We start from the raw sequence: 19,857 nt of genomic DNA on the forward strand, positions 1-19,857 counted from the left end.
TATCTTCAGATTTCTCAATCTCCTTTATCCCATAAGTCCAATCACAGTTGCAAAATAATGCGAGTTGTGCTGTTTTATTATTTCCTTCCATATACTGGATATAAATTTCTGGTTAGTCATTTTTTGTTCTGTTATTTCCACTATAAACGTCACTATCTTTTAAAGGAATAAAAAGGAATTAAAAGCTCTGTTCTTTTTGTTGTTAGGTATCATCATACCAGTCAACTGTAGTCTAGTCTTTCCATGATTCTTTTTCTCCAAACATAACTAAAATATGAATTAAAAAGCATATTTTTTACCATTTTCTTAAATTTCCAAGACAGCTCATTCTAATTCTCAGAATACTTGGAACTTTTACAGGAAACTGCCATACTCTTACAATCATTTCCTATTACCTGAATTTGCTTTTTTTTTTTTACCAAAAAAATATAAAATATCTTAACTGGTAGGGGAGTTTCCTTGTGTATTTACTGTGGTGTCTCTCCTAAAAAATGCTTTTTTCCTCCTACCTTATTCAAATTATTTCCCTTTATGTCTTCAAAATTTCCTTCTTGAGCTCTGTCTTTACCCATGAAATGACTCATTTTGCTGCATTTTACTTTGCTAGACTGAATATCAGACTATGTCCATATATTCTGCCCTTCTGAATTTATGCACAGATTCTCTATGAAATAAGCATTTCATATGCACTTAAAAAGAATATGTATTAATTCCTTTTTATTGTTTGCTTTTTGTTTTATATGATTATTCAAATCTATTTGTTAAACAACCAGTTGAAATCTGAGATTTCTTTAACAGAATATTGAGGTTTCACACTGCTATTATATTTTGTTTGATTAATTTTGTACTATTAATCTTTTTATTATTATCTAAAATAATTTTATGTTGAACAACAGCTGTGAATTTTTATAATTTGTGATTTGTTTTCCTTTCACCATTATGTAATGATCTCATTTATAAATATTTTCCTGATTCATATTACTTTTTTTAGGTGGCACTACTGCCATTGCTACCTGCCCTACAACAGGAGAGTTATGGCTTTAAGATTGTTAGTCCTCGGGCGGCTAGGTGGCGTAGTGGATAAAGTACCGGCCTTGGAGTCAGGAGTACTTGGGTTCAAATCCAGTCTCAGACACTTAATAATTGCCTAGCTGTGTGGCCTTAGGCAAGCCACTTAACCCCATTGCCTTGCAAAAACCTAAAAAACCCAACCAAACAATAAAGACCAGTACAGTAAAGAACTAATAGAATTATTTTTTTCCTTTAAGTTTTACTACCTTTGAAGAAAAACCAAGGTAGGAACATTCTTACCTGATTTCAACTGATTTTTTTTTTGTTTTTGGCAAGGCAATGAGGTTAAGTGACTTGCCCAAGATCACCCAGCTAAGTAAGTATTAAGTGTCTGGGGTCAAATTTGAATTCAGGTACTCCTGACTCTAGGGCCAAGATTTCATATAATCTTATGTAGGAATTAGCACTTTTTAAGAATCTGACCTACAATGGCACTTGATATTATAGGCAATTTGTCAATAAAATATTAAACATTATAAGTCTCAGAAGACAGTAACTGCTTACTGTCTTATTCAGCATATTACTATGCTCCAGGGTACAATGCTAAATTCTAGAATATAAACAGGCAAAAACTGTGATAGTCTTCAAGAAATGCAAATTCTAATGGGGACAACAGATAGAAGTTATATAAATTACAAGAAAGGTGATACAGGGCTGGCTAGGTGGCGTAGTGGATAAAGCACCAGCCTTGGAGTCAGGAGTACCTGGGTTCAAATCCAGTCTCAGACACTTATAATTACCTCGCTGTGTAGCCTTGGGCAAGCCACTTAACCCCTTGCAAAAAACCTAAAAAAAAAAAACAACAACAAAGAATGGTGATGCCTTGGTAGCCTTGGTAAAGGAAATCAGAGAAAGTAGGGGTTTAGGAGATGGAACATATATAGACAAGGCCCAGGAGAGGGCTGAATTTGAAGGTATAATATATTGTAAAAATGGAATCAAAAGGTGAAAAGGAAATGGACTGAGAGAAAGGGTAAGTAGAGGTAGAACAGGCTAAGAAATCTCATGTTAAAGAATAGCTTTTGCAATGGTATGGAGGTGGGGGAAGATGAGGGGAAATGAGGGAACCTTCATTCTCATCAGACAGAAATGGCTCAGAGAGGAAACAACACACATACTTAATAGGGCATAGAAATCTAGAAGAAAAAGAAGATACATCTATACCCAGAAAAAGAACTGGAGTTTAAACAAAGACCAAAATCTATTACCTTCAATTTTTTTAAGTATCTTATGTACTACATAATTTTGCTATCTGTAGTATTTTATTTTCTCCTCAAGGATATGATTTCTCTCCCAACACATTCGATTTCAATCAATGTGTAACATGAAAACTATGTAAAGATTATCAGACTGCCTTCTGTGGGGGGATGGGGGGGGTAAGGGAGGGTGAAGGAAAAACTGTAAAGTTCAAAATCTTACAGAAAATGATAGACAGAAACTACTATTGTATACAATTGGAAAACGAATAAAATATTAATATAAAAAAAAGAAAAAAGAGAAAGGGGATGGGAGAAAGGGGACAAGGGGCAGAGAGGATAGATCATGGGAGAGGAGTCAGAAATCACACATTTTCTTTTTTTTTACTTTTTTAAGGTGGTGGAATTGGGGAACCTACCCAGGACCCCAGGGCTGGGTGGTCTCTGGGTTTCTGGGGTGGGATGTAGGCTTGGGGGCCTCTTGGCCCCAGGGTCAGTGCTCTGCCCACTACACACTCAGCTGCCCCACAGCACACTTTTGAAGAGAGATAGAGTTAAAGGAGAGAGAAATAGAATAGTAGTGGGGAAGAATGGATGGAGGGAATTACAAACAGCAACAATAACTGTGGGAAAATGTGGAAATAACTTCTCTGATGGACTTATGATAAAGAATGTGATCCAACCCAGAGACAGAGCTGATAGTTTCTGAACACAGACTGAAGCATATTTTTTCCCCTCTTTTCTGTCACTTTATTTCTCATGTGGTTTTTTATTTTTGTGGAGGGGGGGTTATGTTTACTCTTACAACAAGACTATTTTAGTAATGTGTAAATATGCAAATTAAAATTAAAAGAAAAAATAAAATAAATTGTATTACTTATTTTAAACTTAAATACAAAACAGAAAAAGATAGGAAAAACATTCTCACATACACAGCAGAACTATAAGGGGATTCTATATTAAACAATTTCTACTTCAAGAAAGCCTATAGAATAATTACTACACACTATTTTCAAGTCTGTCCAGCATTTCTTGGCTTTCTTATAGATTTTCTTTTGTTCTCTGTTTGTTGAGAAATTTTTACTTTAATTCTTCTTTCTCACTCCCTCCACCTACTTCCACCCTAAGGGAGACTACAATTAAATATGGATTCACTTATAGATAGAAATCTATAGACATCTATACATATATAGATATATTAAAATATACACTCACAGATTCCAATTCCCAATTTTCTGCATTCTACATAGATTGTTTATACAAGAAAATTTTAATTTAAAATAATCAAAACTATTCATTTCATACATCAATGATGCTCTCACCTTATAATATAGTCTAAAGTCTCATACTCCTGAATCTAATTCCTTTACATCTTTTTCCCCGTTTCTTTGAAATAAGTCCCTGACCTGTTGTTCTTTCATATGAATTTTATTTTTTCAAATTCAATAATTTTTTAAATAATTTAATTAGGATGGCACTGAATATATTACATATTTTTATATTAACTTAATCTACCCATGAACAATAAATATTACATCAATTATTTAGAAATGATTTTATTTGTATAAAATGGATTTTATGTTCATGTTCATTTAGTTTATACTCATTTAGTTTACATGCTGTTTTAGCAGGTATAACCTCAGGTATTTTATACTATCTAGTTATTTTAATTAGTATAAATTAATATTAAATGATATTGCTGACACATCTATTTTAGTTTTCACTTTGCCTGAGATCATGATCCTTACTCCTGCTTTTTTACATAATAAAATCTACTCTAGCCCTTTATTCTATCTTTGTATGTATGTCTCATTTTGACAGTATTACCTGAAAGCAACATATAGAATGTTAAACACAATTCACTAAACAATAAATAAGGATGTACACCAGCTTTCAGGTTTTCATTAGATATTATTTTGGAATTAACTCAAAGTTTCTTTCAGAAATAAAAAATGTTATATTTACTGGTGTTCATTTAACAATAACATAAAAAAACAATCATGATAGCAATAATAATAGCTAATTGATAAAGCACTTTAGGTTTCTTTTTTTTTTTGCAAGGCAAATGGGGTTAAGTGGCTTGCCCAAGGCCACACAGCTAGGTAATTATTAAGTGTCTGAGACCGGATTTGAACCCAGGTACTCCTGACTCCAAGGCTGGTGCTGGTGCTTTATCCAGTACGCCACCTAGCTGCCCCGATAAAGCATTTTAACATTTGCAAAGTACTGTTCCTGTGTTTCCTCATTTGATCCTCACAACAATCCTGCCACACCATTCTTTATTTCGGCAGATGAGGCAACTGAAGCTGAGAGAGGCAAAACTGTCTGCTCAGGGTCACACAACTGTCTTGCTCATAATTCAGATTTTCTTGAACCTAAAGTCAAATATCTATCTACTATGTCACCTAGTTGCCAATACAGTGCTATTCTCTAGCTATAAACGGAAAGTTTTGTAGTGCTTTTTTTTTGAAAATATGAAAATCATTTAAAAAAATGTTTATTTTAAACTCTGGTGTAATCACGGACTTGGAGAATTTTAAAATAAGAATCTTTTTTTTTTAAAGTTTTTGCAAGGCAATGGGGTTAAGTGACTTGCCCAAGGCCACACAGCTAGGTAATTATTAGGTGTCTGAGGCCAGATTTGAACTCAGGTACTCCTGACTCCAGGGCCAGTGCTCTATCCACTGCACCACCTAGCCGCCCCCAAAATTAGAATCTTAAAGGCAAAATAGTATGACCCATATTGCAATGGCACCTTTATAACCTAGCCAACAAACAGTAATCAAGTTTATGTTATTAATAAGAATATGCCTCTGACACTCTCCCTCCCATTTCCAATTTGAACTCAGGTACTCCTGACTCCAGGGCCGGTGCTCTATCCACTGCACCACCTAGCCGCCCCTAAAATTAGAATCTTAAAGGCAAAATAGTATGACCCATACTGCAATGGCACCTTTATAACCTAGCCAACAAACAGTAATCAAGTTTATGTTATTAATAAGAATATGCCTCTGATACTCTCCCTCCCATTTCCAACCAAGTCCAAAGTATTGCCATATCATGACAGGAGGAGAGAAAAGCAATGTGCAAAAAGTCAAAGAAGCATAAAAAAAAAATAAACAATTCCTCATCCATCAAAAACTTTACTATTTGAGAAATAAACTGGAAGTATGAAAGCAACCCTAAAAAAAGAAAGCATGCAGAAGATTTCTGGCTATCTCAATCTGTGTAAGAAGCTGAATATACCACATGTTTGGATCAAATGTGAATTAGAAAAAAATAGCACCATTAACATAATGAATGACAGAAGAGTTATAGCAAGGAAGTTTTAAATCGTTACTGAAACTCAGGCTTCTCTGTAAAAAAGAAAAGTAGAGGGTTGGATGATTCCAGGGAAAACAGAAGCTCCTTCTGGTCAGAGACTGTTTATTCTTTTCTTTGTATCCTCAAGCTCTCAGGTAGGCCCTATTCACCAAGTATCCTCTTAATAGATTATGTTGAATTGAACTATAAGGGACATTTAAATTTATTTTAAATATAAATAGAAAATGAATAAGTATATAAATGTGTGAAAATTAAATGAATTCTCTATTTCACTCAATCAAGTTACTCCAGTTACCTATTGATCTAGCAAATTAAACTAGCTATACATTATTAATTTCATCCAGCATAAGTCTCTAAATGTTAATGCCAATTTAAAAATTAATATTTTCATAGTTTGCCTCTGTAACCATAAAACAAAATGCAAAGTCAGAAATACTAATATTGAATACTTAAAATAGATCCAACTTGCTAATAAATTTTAATTAGTATTTTTTAAAGATGATAGCATGAGGAGGTTAACCAAGCCTTTGAAAAATATCACTGCTCATTACAGTATAGATTCATTTGAAAATTTCAAACTCTATGCAATTTCCAGGTGGCAGCCACCTGGAAAGTAAGTGTTTTAAGAGAACTCAGTAGGTGAATAAAAGACAAATATTTGCGATACAGAGAGGTAATTCTGTTAGATATTGTGCGGTGGTAAGGGAGCTAAAATTCAGAAGATGCTATTGAACATCTAAGTATTTTTGTGAAATAAAAGGAACCAAGTGCTAAAAGAAAATGGAGTATAAAAGACAGTTTGAAATTGAATAATTTCTTGTGTGTCGATGAGAATAATGTTTGAGGAATGACATAGATAGATAGACATAGATATAGATATAGATATAGATATAGATATTTTGAAAAGCAAAAATTAAATAGTAAGGAAAATAGGATGAGGTCAAATTAGAAGGTCCCAAAACCTAGTCTGATAATGATGCAAAAAAAAAAAAAAAGACTCTATGAGATATAAAGGACATACAAATGAATTTGAATAAACAGAAGTTCTTGTGTGTGGATGAGAAAAATGTTTGAGAATATATATACGAATATTTCCAAAAACAAAAAAAAAATTAGATTGTAAGGAAAGTAGTATGAGGTCAAATTAGATGACTCCAAAAATTAGTCTGAAAATGATGCAAACAAGATTTTAGAAGAGAATTAAAATCACAAGTGAGGTACATATGTCTGACCCAGAGTCACAACTATCAAAGTTTTCTTTAGAACACTAGTAGTCCCTGCATAGGATGTATGTGTAGATGGTTGCAAAATGCAAGAGTTAGATAAGCTAATAACCAAGAAGCACTGATTAAAAACAAAAAAGCTTAAGTTATATTATATAGTTTAATTAAACTTGACCTAAGGATTGACAGTATTAAACAATGTTCTAATACCTACAATTGCCAGTTTCTAAAGGACACAAAGTAATTGGATCTTATTTTTAATTTTTCAAAGGAAGGTGATCATCAATAGACTAAAGAAGAAATGTAAACAAATACAATACAATCTTCTAAAAAAATTAAAACTAAGTTTTATCTCATCCCTTTGCTCTTTATATTCCCTTGAGAATACTATGATGTGGTAACCAAATCATTCATATCTTCTATGTCCTGCAGCTTGAAATGAGAAAGTAGTTAATTGAAGGGCACTTTAAAAAGGAAGGAAGAGTTAAGGATTTTTTTCTCTCTAAAAAAAAAAAGATCCAGGAAAAGGAAAGAGAAAAGAAAAACTAAGAGCCATTGACATAAAGAATGATCCTAGGTAAATTGCTGGGCCATTGCAATGGCCTAAAGCTAGGTCAGTGTTGAATTGAACCTGACTCAGAAAGGCACAAGAAGAAAATAGAAAGCATTCACCAGTCAATGCCAATTTAAGAGCTCAAGGCTGCGAAAATATGAGTTATGTTCTAACTAACAGGGAAGCTGGGAATATCTAAAAAGGAAATGACTACACTGAAGCAACATACAATAGAAATCAACTTGACAGAATTTTAATTCCAGAAATATCAGTAATTTTGCTTCTATATTCTATCCAATAATGAGATACTTCAATTTCATAATGGATTAAAGTTTTATAACAGTTGAAAAATAAAGAAAGCTTGCATTAGATAAGAATCAATTAAGAAGGAGGTCTTTACACAACACTCCCCTCATTATAATAAACATAATGTATATATCATGTATCAGATTAAAGTTGACAACACAGACCTTTTCAAACAGAAAAGACAATTACTATAATTTAACATTTTACCTGAAGGGAAAAAAGAAAGATAATTCCTATACCTCCATCATTTTTTAGAAAAAAAAAATTGAGACATATAGAGATAAAATAATGACCCAAACCATGTTTCAATGAAATACTATGAGAAAGCTACAAGCTATTATATCTTCAAAAAGAAGCAATCCTAATGAAATTGATCTTTTAAAATTGTCATAATGGTATGCTCATTAGTTGAAATGAAAATACCCCCTGTTGATCTCTAGGAGTATCTAATGACCAAGATATTATTTTCAAATTCAAAGGTACTTTCTAATTCATGACAAATTCACCAAGGAAATTTCAAATGTGGAAAATGTCCAAGGGTAATATATAATATAAAAGCAGATTAAATACTCATAAGTAAACATTCTACCCTGGCATCAAAAATATTTTATCTACATCTTCAAAATCTCTATTCATTAATTGAAACATATTATAATACAAAATCCTATATCAAAAATCTGCTCTAAGGGGGAAAATGGTCTCTAACCAAGTATAGTTATGTTCCAAACATTAAAGGTAAACTATCTGTTATTCCATACATATAGTCTTGATAGTTACCACCTACAACAGATTAAAGGGCACAAATCCAATGAACTTAAGTACTTTTGGGGGGAGGAAGGCAAACATTCCTCACTATAGGAGATTTTTTCCTTGGGAAATTACCCCACTAACACAGATCTCTCATCATGAATATAAATCTCATTCCTTCAAAACATAGAGAAGTGAATGGAGTACCATCATTATGTTCTAGAGGTGAAGACTTAAACCTCAGGTTTTCCTTAACAACAAGAAAATTCATTTTGCCACACTGTCTTTCGACTCAAAAATACGTCTGCATAAAACAATAAAAATGGTCAGAATTGAACATAATCAATGATTTCTACTATTTTTTTAAAAATATTTTATTGTGACAGTGAAATAATGTGACTTCAAACACCAGAAAATAAATTATTTCATCATTTTATTTTTTTTCAAAAAGGTTTCTTGCTGAAAGTAACACTGAGAATAATTATATGAAGTCTTTACATTATAAATGATTTTTATGTAATAAAAAACCTTTAAAAGAAACTGCTTTGGTTTTTTTTATTTCAAGAAATTATTTAAAAAACCAATTGGTTTTTTTTTTTCCTTCTTTACCATCTTCAGGTATCAAGAAAGCAAGGCTCATTTCAAGATTTATTTTCATAAAATATTTCCACAAAGGATACGTTTAAGCTTTGGATAAAAAATAAAACCAATTGCTAAATAACCAGTTTTACTGCTTAGGGAAAGTACTATTTTTTTTAATTCAAGTTTTTAACCAAGTTTTGTTTGATTGACTATCTTTCTTTTTCTCAGTCTGTTCAAGTTCAGACATCCATCTTAATGTCAACCAAGTATGATAAATTCTTCAGTCATAGCAACTCTTTAAGAAAATTATTAAATTGTAAAGGGCTGCAATTTGCATCATGAATGGAGTTGACTACTCAGATTTGAAGCACAGTAGTATAACCAAAATTTAGTTTCATGACTTATTAATTTGACAATTGACATTTTTATTAGTTCTGAAAAGAAGGAAAGGGAATACAAGCTGGAAGAAGGAGGACTATTAGCTTAAGTCCTGAGTCCCTCAAAAGTCTTACAATTCCATTTGGCTTTTGAAAGAAAAATGGAAGAGGTGGTTAGGCAGTTGCCATGCTATTGTACATACACAAGGAAAGACTCCAATAATCAGGAAGTAGGAAGGGGTTTAGGAAAGGAATCTGTAGAAATCTACAATAAAGGAAGGGGATCAAAATTTAGAAAAGAACAAAAAGACTTTAAGTCTTAAAAAATAATGACACATCAAACAACAAAAAGTACAACAGGAGACAGTTTAACAAAGTCAATGGCATGTGAGGTTCCTGGGAGAGTGAATATATAAAGGCAGAGTACATTTATGACTTGTATGTTCCAGAAACAGAGACTATTTGTCTCTTACAAAAGAATAGCTGTTAGTTCTCACGCTTACATTGAAAACAAATATAATTTACATTTATCTTGAGCTAAAATGTTCAGACACAAAATAGAAACACTTTTTAAAAAATTCTCAAAAAAAATCTTTCATCCATTACCTTATATTACCACTTAACAGTGTTTAATGATCAACAACACCAAAGAACAAACAAAATTTTGATACAACCCATACATACCTTTGCTAGCTTTGTCTATATGCTCCAAATCATCAACAAACGTCAGGATATCTGGATATTTTTCTTCACACACTTCAGCTAGGAAATGAACTAACGTTGTTTTCTGATCTGCTGACTTTGTGTCCTTTAGCTAAATTGAAAGAAAAACTGCATTGAAACTTCAAAACTATTTTTTATAAATACAAATAACAAAGTTTATATATTTTTGCTTTAAAATAACCAAAGAAACAGATTCTGTAATCAATCAACGTCAATAACATTGGAAACTAAGTTTTATGGAGGGAGCAGAGAGAGGGTCAAAAAAAAAACTACTGGCTAATTTAAAAAGAAAGGAAAACAGAAAACCAAAGTTTTTTTTGCTATATGACCCTTATTTGGGGTTTTCTCAGAAAAGATATTATAGTATCTTTGCTGTGCTCATTTTATAGATGAGTAAACTATGTCAAACAGGGTTAAGTGGTTTGCTCAGGGCAAAAGTCAGGTTAAATTTGAATTCAGATCTTCCTGACTCCAGGGCTAGTACTCTAGCCACTGTGCCACCTAGCTATATTAAACAAAATTACAAGTCTCTAAATGAAAAAGGGAACCTGGACAAACAATGAAGATGAGATCAAAGAAACTTTCAGAGCTACTTTGCCCAATTATATAGCAATAAAACTGATAAGTGAATTGATGAATATTTAAAAATTTATGTTGTCCATATTAGAAGAAAAAATTGAATATTAAATAACCCTATCTTGGAAAAGGAGAGTAGTCATAAATGAGGTATAAAAAAAAATGCCCAATAGCAGATGGACTTATAAGTAAATTCTACATTACTTAAAGAACAACTAATTTAAATATTACATAAATTGTTTTAAAAATAGCTAAAGAAGAGTCCAATTAAATTCCTTCCATGACACAAATATGGTTTTGATATCTAAACCAGGGACAGTAAATATGGAGGAAAAAACTACAGTGTAATTTCCCTAATGAATATTGATGAAAAATTTTAAATAAAACACTAGAAGGAGATTACAGCAACAAATTGCAAAGATCATTTACTATGACCAGACTGGATTTGTGCCAGGAAGGCAAGGCTAATTAAATAATAAATGAATGAATGAATGAATAAATAAATCCTTAAATAAAACTAAATAATTGACCATATCAATAATAAAAACAAAATTATATGATTTTATCAATATATGCAGAAAGTGTAAAACCAAAAGTGATCATTATCTACAATGAGATAAATTATAATACTTTCCAATAAAATCAGGGGTGAAGGAAAAATTTCTATTATCACTGCTATTATTCCATATTATATAGAAATGCAAGCTATAGCAATAAGACAAATAAAAGAAATTCAAGGAAAAAGAATTAGCCATAAGGAAAAAAAATTATCACTCTCTGCAGAAGCTATGATGGCATACTTAGAGAACCCTAAAGTACAGACTAAAAAAATAATGGAAACAATTGACAATTTAGCAAAAGTACAGAATATAAAATAAATCCACCTAATTCATCAATCTTACTTTCTCCTCCAGAGTCATCTGGGTCTAGTGGCAAGATTTGAATCAGGATGACTAGAAATGGTCCTGGATGTGAGGCAATCAGGGTTAAATGACTTGCCAAAGGTCACACAGCTAGTAAGTGGCAAGTGTCTGAGGCTGGATTCTAACTCCCAACCTCCTGATTCCAAGGCTAAATGCTCTAGAGACAGTGACACCTAGCTGTCACAATATCAATGAAAAATATGAAAAAGATAGAAATGTGAGGGAGAGTATTTTCATTTGTCAGATCATATTATCAAGTGGCAATCATGAAAACCTTTTGATAATGGTTAAAAAATTACAAAGTAGATCAAAAGAACAAATTGACACAGAATAATAATTCAGTATTTGATAAATCAGAAAACACAAATCACTTAGGAAAGAATTGAATTTGATAAGAATTGCTAAGGAAACTGAAATGCAGAATGACAAAAACTGAGCTTACCAATCAATACTTTATCATATTGTTCAATAAGTTCAAAATGGATATATAGGATATAAATGGATTAAAAATTATATCATTACAATTATAACGGCAGATTTAATATCTATATCTTCATACCTACATCTAGAAGACATTCTTAAACAACCAAGAATTTAGACCATTTAACAAAAGAAAAAATAGATAACTTATTAAATGCCATTGAGAATATTTTGTACAAATAAAGTTAACAAAATGAATAAGAAAGTGAAGGTAAATTTTCATATAAAATATCACTGGAAATGATTTGATATAAGATATATAGATAATTAATAGAAATATAAAACCAAAAGCCATTCTCTGACATAGTCAAAGGATGAATGAAAATTTCTTGGAATAACATAATATTAACAACTACATGAATAATAAGGTTAATTCAAATCAAAACAATCCTGAGATTTAATGTTATTCTTAGCAAAATGATAGAAATGACAAAAGTTGGGAATAAACAATGTTTAGGAGATTTGGAAAAACAAGGACATTCATTCAGTCAGTAGATTTAATACTCTGAAAAGAAATTTGGAATTGTAAATAAAGGGGTTGAAATATTCATACTCTCTCATTCAGAGATTATATTTCTAGGCATATAATCACTGAAGGTCCTTGGACAAACAAAAACCAAAATATTTATAGTAGCACTTTTTGTGGTAACAAATAACTGGATACAAAAATAGATGCCAATCAACTAGGAAATGGTTAAACAAAATGTGACACAGAAATATAATGAATTATTCTTGTGCTTTAAGAAATAATGAACATGATGAACACAGAAATAAATGGAAAGATTAAAAAGTAATGCAAAGTAAAAGTAAAAAGAGCCAGGAAAGTAACATATTTTGCTACATGACTATAAAACTGATCTTGAAAAGAACAACACTGAACAATCAAAACTGAAATCTGGAAAACCTTAAAAAAACAAAATGTGTTTCAAAGGAGAGACATGAGAAGACATACACTTCATCTGCTGAAGAGTCTGTAGAGAAACTTAGCATAAAATGTTTGATATGTTTATTGGTTTTGTTGATTTTTTTTCTCTTAAAAAATCTTTGTTAAAAGGCATTCTGGCAGGGCATCAGAGAAGAAATCAAGGGAAAATGTAAATATATATACACACACACACACACACACACACACACACACACACACACACATATGTATATGTATATGTATATATGAAATTTTTCTCAAAAGAAAAATTTATCCCTGGAGTATTGTTGGCAAACAGACTATTTTTTAAAATTATTACTTATATGTCCCACCTTGTCCTTCCCCCCAACAATCCATACTGAAAAGGTGATCTATGTTTATATTTTTGGACAAACTAGCAAGAGCCGCCAGATTAACATATTCATTTAATATAATAAAGATCACAATGAGTTATTTTCAAAACTGGAATAACAACATTGAAATCTTTATGCAATGAACTGATGCTGAGCAAGATGAGCAGAACCAGAAAAACACTGTACACCCTAACAGCAACATGGGAGTGATGATCAACCTTGAAGAGCTCGCTCATTCCATTAGTGCAACAATCGGGAACAATTTTGGGCTGTCTGCAAAGGAGAGTGCAATCTGCATCCAGATAAGGAGCTATGGAGTTTGAACAAAGTTCAAGGACTATTCCCTTTAATTTAGGAAAAAACAGATCTTATTGTCTGATCTTGTTACCTCTTAGACTTCTTGTTTCTTCTTTAAGGATATGATTTCTCTCTCATCACACCCAATTTCGATCAAGATACAACATGGAAACAAAGTAAAGACTGACAGATTGCCTTTCGTGGGGGGGGGGGGATTATAAAAGTCACATAATATCTTTAATAAAAATAAATTAAACAAAAAGAAACTTTTTTCCAAAAAAATTAAGAAAAGGAAAATCAAAATGTACTTTTTATAAAAAGACAATGAACATACACCCACCAATTCAGAGTTGAAAACACTATAATGCATCAATGAAAAGAATTCAGTGAAAATAGACAAATTAGTAGATCAATAGAATATAACAGACATTTCAGAAACAGAACAAAGAATGTTAACTTTCCATAAATCAGCAATAAGAAAGAATTATGTTTTATAAATGCTTTTGGAAGGTTTGAATAGCAACATGGCAAGAAAAAAAATTATGTTCCATTCTTCAAATTTGAATATTCATAATAAATAAATCCAACCAAGATTAGCACACTAATAACATTTTATTTAAAAGTAAATTTTAAATAAGATATACCAGTAAATTATCGTTTATTTAGAAGGAAAATAAATGCATATGAAACAAATGACTCTGCTCAGTTGAAAATAAATACACACACATAGATGCAGCATGTCAGCAGTTAAGTGATAAGCACAGAAGTCCTGAGAGTATCAATATCCTTCTTTCCCCTACACCTTGAACATGGATCCTAATTCCAGTCATGTCATCACAGCCAGCACCAGGGGAAGAAACTCCTGCATAAGAGAAGATAGCCATCTTTATGGCCACTCAATCAACTGCTACTGGACGGGCAAGACAGCCTAGCTGAAGGACCAAAAAAAAAAAAAAACAAAAAAAAAAAAAAAACCGGAGGGAAAGAAAGGAGACAGCATGTGCCAGACAAATCAAACTACCATCAACATATTCATTTAATACAATAAAAATCAAAACTGCAATGGGTTATTTTACAAAACGGGGATAACAAAATTGAAATCTTTATGTAAAAAATATTTTTCCCCTGAACATCATTTTCACCCCTCAAATAATGATGCAGATAATTCAGGACACAGAATCCAGGAGTCTTGGGAATAACATTGCTTCCAGAACACAATCTGAAGAGATGTATATCTCCACCATACCTTCTCAGAAACACCATCTTACAGGTGTTCTAATCATAAATAATGAAAACCAAAGACAAGAAAATTCTTGTCACCCAGGTTCTTGGCACTGTCAAAAGTGGTTCAGTATGAGGAAATTAATCATATTTCATCAGTGGAAACTACACTAAAGAAAAGATATTACCATCTGTTTTGCCACTGCACTCAAAGGACACTGGGACCCTTCTACCTGACTTGCAGCTGAAACTGTTAATTTAAAAGGTAAGTTCCTCAAGAATAGGCATTGTCCTATTTCTATCTGTATCTCTCATCTTGAATATAGTGTCTTGAACATGGTTAGTTCTTGATTAATGCTTTTTCATTCATTCACTTATTCATTCAGCACGACTTGAAATCAGGGAAACCGGAGTACAAAACATGCCTTAAAGGTAATTCTAAATAAGTCACTAAATTTCCCTCTTTTTTCATCTTTAAAATAAGGAAACCAAATGTATCTAACAAGATTGCTGAGGATCATATAAGATAATCCATGTAAAGCACTTATTAATTCTTAAAGTACTATAGAAATGTCATCTATTATTATATTCACACATGTGTATCTCAATGATTATGAGTGTAAGATCAAAAAATCTATTTTGTAATTGTTTTCTAAATATGTATTTTCCTTAATACATAATTAGGATAAATAATTATATGAACCATATTAACTTATTATGTATTGAAAATAACAAACTTAAAATATTGTTACTAGTAAACAATAAGATGACTTAAAGAAAAAATTCCATTTGTTTAATGACAGAATTAAAACTGAGAATTAAATTAAGAAAATAAAATATAAGATGAATCCATAAAAAACAATTTGCATTGCCAACTACTACTGGTAGACAGTACTCCTGGAGTACTAATGGAGAAGGAAGGAAAAGAGAAGTCAACTAAGGTGCATGTAATTTTTTTTGTATTGAAGCTATGATTTATTTGATATGTAGAATTACTTCTATTGAATTTATTTCTATCAATTCAGACTGTTGCTCTACAACCCTAAGTCCTAAAAAGGTTTTTGGGACTCTCAGAATGAGCCAATCTACCTCTTTTTTATTTTATTTTATATATTTAAGGCAATGGGGTTAAGTGACTTGCCCAAGGTCACATAGCTAGGTAATTTTTAATTGTCTGATACTGAATTTGAACTCAGGTCCTCCTGATTCCAGGGCTGGTGCTCTGTCCCCTGAGCCATCTAGCTGTCTCCAAGCCAATTCTTTTTGATGATGATGCTTACTCTATATTCACCTTGTTCAGTAGCCACTCTCATGATCAATCATTCATTAAACATTTACTATTCCGGATACTATACTAAGCAAGATATTTATATTTATAATATGGAAGTATATGTAATTTTTTATAGATATAGAAGTTTTAAAATGTATCATATCAAGAGAAGAAAAGTAACAGATAGGAAAAACTGACAGAAAAACATGTCAAATATAAACCTAACATTTATAATGTAAAAGCAGCAGATAAATTTCCACAAGTGCAATACTACCTCTATGAATTATTAGTTTAAAGATAAGTAAAGATAATTCACACAAGAAGTTATACAATGTGCACCTAAACATTTGGGGAAATGTTACATAACATTAAAAATAACAGAAATACAAAAGCAACTGTCATAAGAGACAGAAAATTAACAAAACTATAAAAATAAAAATAATGTTAAAATAGCATTATAATAAGAATGTACAATGCTAGTGATACTATAAATGGTGTAATTTATAAAGCCCACTGTGGACAAAGCAGATAATTCATAAATCTACCTAATCCAGAAATCTTTTTATGACTCTGAGTCATAAAAAGAAAAATACAGAAATCAACTTAATGCAGGATTCTTAGACTGAGAAATAAACTTCAAGAGAGTAAATAGAAATTATCATTGCTTCATTCTTGAAGGACATAACAACAGAAATGCTTACCATGACATGCATGTGAACTGGAGTTGAGTCTCTAAATCAACTGGATTCCACTGCAGTTGAATCTCAAAACTATCTTATATAATAATGGCATATGCATTGGTGAAAGTTTTATTGACCTAATCAATAACATACATTTTTCACACTTAACAATAAGCACAGTGGGATCCTGTATTCTTACATTTTTTTAATCAATTATATAATGGTAAAAATAAAGCCTAGTAGGAAATATTGCTTGTGAAGACCTGTCATCATAGCAAGGATGAATTTAATGCTAATGTAGATTAGGTGCAGAAGAAATTTCTAAAGATAAAAAAAACCAGGAAGCATATGACTCAGTATTTACTTATGTTCAGTCACTTTAGGATGATGACCACTTCATCAATCTAACATTTAAGAAATGCCTATAACTTGTCAGGCACATTGATTGGCAAGAGGTTATAAAGACAGAAACAAAGGAGTCAAGATCAAGGAACTTACAACATATTGGAGAAACAATGTACACAAGTGTGTGTGTGTGTGTGTGTGTGTGTGTGTGTGTGTGTGTGTGTGTATACACACACAAATACTAAATATATTATACACACACAAATACTAAATATATATATATACACACACTAAACATATATACATGCATGAAAGCATACAGACATACAGAAAATTTTCAGGAGTAAGGCGAATGAGGATTAGGAGAAAATTTGGGCGACAATAGACTGTTATAAAACAATGACTATTTACAACACATGGAAAGAACAAAAATGTTACTACCATTACATTCTTTTTTTTTTTTTTTAGGTTTTTGCAAGGCAAATGGGGTTAAGTGGCTTGCCCAAGACCACAGGGCTAGGTAAGTGTCTGAGACCGGATTTGAACCCAGGTACTCCTGACTCCAGGGCCGGTGCTTTATCCACGGCGCCGTCTAGCAGCCCCCTGCCATTACATTCTATTGGCCAAGCTTGACCTCAAAGAAAAGAAAAGAAACAGAGGGATCCTTATCTCTCTGCAGAGATGAAGTACTATGGAGTGTGAAAAACTAATTATGGTAGTTTTTTTTGAAATGCTGCTTAATTTTGCTGAACTGCTTTTTCTTCTTTTTTTCTTTGTTATAAATTATAGCTCTCTGGGAGGCAGTAGACATTAAATCAGGAGATGATAGGAAACATAAAACAAAAGAATATCAATATAATTTTTAAATTAAGTTCATTGAACTAAAAAAAAACACGATAATAATAAATATTGATGACCTTTTCCTCTGTCCACTTCCTATTCTTAAATGGTCATTACTTTGGTGTTGTTTTAATTGCCCACAATCTTTGTCCCATTTTTCTCCCAACTTGATACTGATTTTAATCTTTGGTCTAATAATACAGTTTTTTGATTACATACAGATATCTGATTCATAAATTACTCACTTATCAGTAACGAGACCTCTAGATTTATCAGAGAATGGTCAAAAATGTCAAATGTTACTGAGATAATAAAATAAGATGACAAAAAAGGCTACTAGAATCATCAATTAACAAGTTACTAGGATCCTTTTTATAAGACAAGTATGGTCTTAGGAATTAAGGCATATACACCTAAGAAAGATACAGGAAAAAAAAAACACTAATGAATATTGCTCCCAAAAAAGTTATACAAAAGTTTAGCAAAAGATCTAAAGAATATAGCAAGACAAACAGATACACACAGACACACACATGCACAAACATACATAAACTCTCACTAAAACTATTTTGGGCTTGAACCAGACATAAAAGAATGTTTCAATATAAGGACAAAAATAAACAAAATTAACAACTAAATATGTTGAAAATCCACAACAATCAAAATAGCATGATTATACCAAAGTCTGACAAAACACAAAATTCATTTAGGTCCAAATCCCTTAAAAACAAAGGAATAAAAAGATTATTGGTTTAAAAAAAATGTAAACTAAAACCAATTCAGAAATAATAGAAAATTACCAAGAAATTCAGGATTTAAAGAAAGTATGTGGGGTGGCTACGTGGTGCAGTGGATAGAGCACCAGCCCTGGAGCAAGGAATCCCTGAGTTCAGATCTGACCTCAGACACTTAATAACCTAGTTGTGTGGCCTTGGGCAAACCACTTAACCCCATTTGCTTTGCAAAAACCTAAAACAAAAAACAAAAAAAAAAGTATGCCTTTCTCCCTATAAATATTTAGAAAAAAGTAAAAGGTATAAATATTTAAAAAGGAGGTAATGAAATTAATGATTCTTATACACTTGAAGTTTACTTTTTTAAATGTCAGAATCTCAGCCAAATTAATTTAATTAATTGAATCAGTTAAGTAGCAGGGTACTAAGGTCAGGATTTCTATCAGCAACAACTAAATCCAAAAGGGGAAAAAAAAAGAAAGAAATTGCATTCAAAAAATTGGAAAAAAATGCATAAACTTTCTAGGAATCAACCTCCAAAAGGTAGGTTCAAAATTTCTACAAATATTACAAAAGTAAGGCTTTATAGTAATAAAGAAAGTATAATTGAATAAATATTCTTTGCTCATTGCTGTGATACATCAATTTAATAAAAATGATGGTACTTAACTAGATTAATTTATAGACTTAATGTAATTACCAACACTACTTTTGGTTTAATTTAGGGACTTAGAAAAATATATTAAGACAATTAATTGAGAAAAAGCAAAGTTCTTTAATATGAAGAGAAATGATCATGAAGAAAGTAGAAGGGGCAACTAGTTGGCACAGTAGATACATACAGCACCGGCCCTGGAGTCAGGAGTACCTGAATTCAAATCCAGTTTCAGATACTTAATAATTACCTGGCTGTGTGGCCTTGGGCAAGCCACTTAACCCCATTGCCTTCCAAAAGGAAGAAGAAAAAGAAGAAGGTAGAAATGACAGAAATAATAGCATTTCCCAGACCCCATAAGGCATTTAACTATAAAACATTTACAGTACTGGTTAAATATATCAGTAGAACACACTAGGTGAGCAAGATGTAGAATCATTAGCATTCTGTTTACTA

General features: G+C 31.7%; 1 protein-coding gene and 1 long non-coding RNA gene across 11 annotated transcripts in view; one reads left to right on the plus strand and one right to left on the minus strand.

The window, feature by feature from the left end:
* The window catches only part of DIAPH3 (diaphanous related formin 3), a 543,832-nt gene that overhangs the window by 257,290 nt on the left and 266,685 nt on the right, over window positions 1–19,857 (minus strand). For all 10 annotated transcript variants that reach the window (XM_074191775.1, XM_074191779.1, XM_074191781.1 and 7 more), the window contains one exon: window positions 10,064–10,193. In XM_074191775.1, the coding sequence (XP_074047876.1) occupies window positions 10,064–10,193 (130 nt within the window). The remainder of the gene's footprint in view (window positions 1–10,063; window positions 10,194–19,857) is intronic.
* LOC141491149 (uncharacterized) overlaps window positions 1–19,857 on the plus strand; it is a 56,578-nt gene that overhangs the window by 27,961 nt on the left and 8,760 nt on the right. The window lies entirely within an intron of this gene.

This window comes from Macrotis lagotis, chromosome 6 (genome assembly GCF_037893015.1).
Source record: "Macrotis lagotis isolate mMagLag1 chromosome 6, bilby.v1.9.chrom.fasta, whole genome shotgun sequence".
NCBI lineage: Eukaryota > Metazoa > Chordata > Mammalia > Peramelemorphia > Peramelidae > Macrotis > Macrotis lagotis.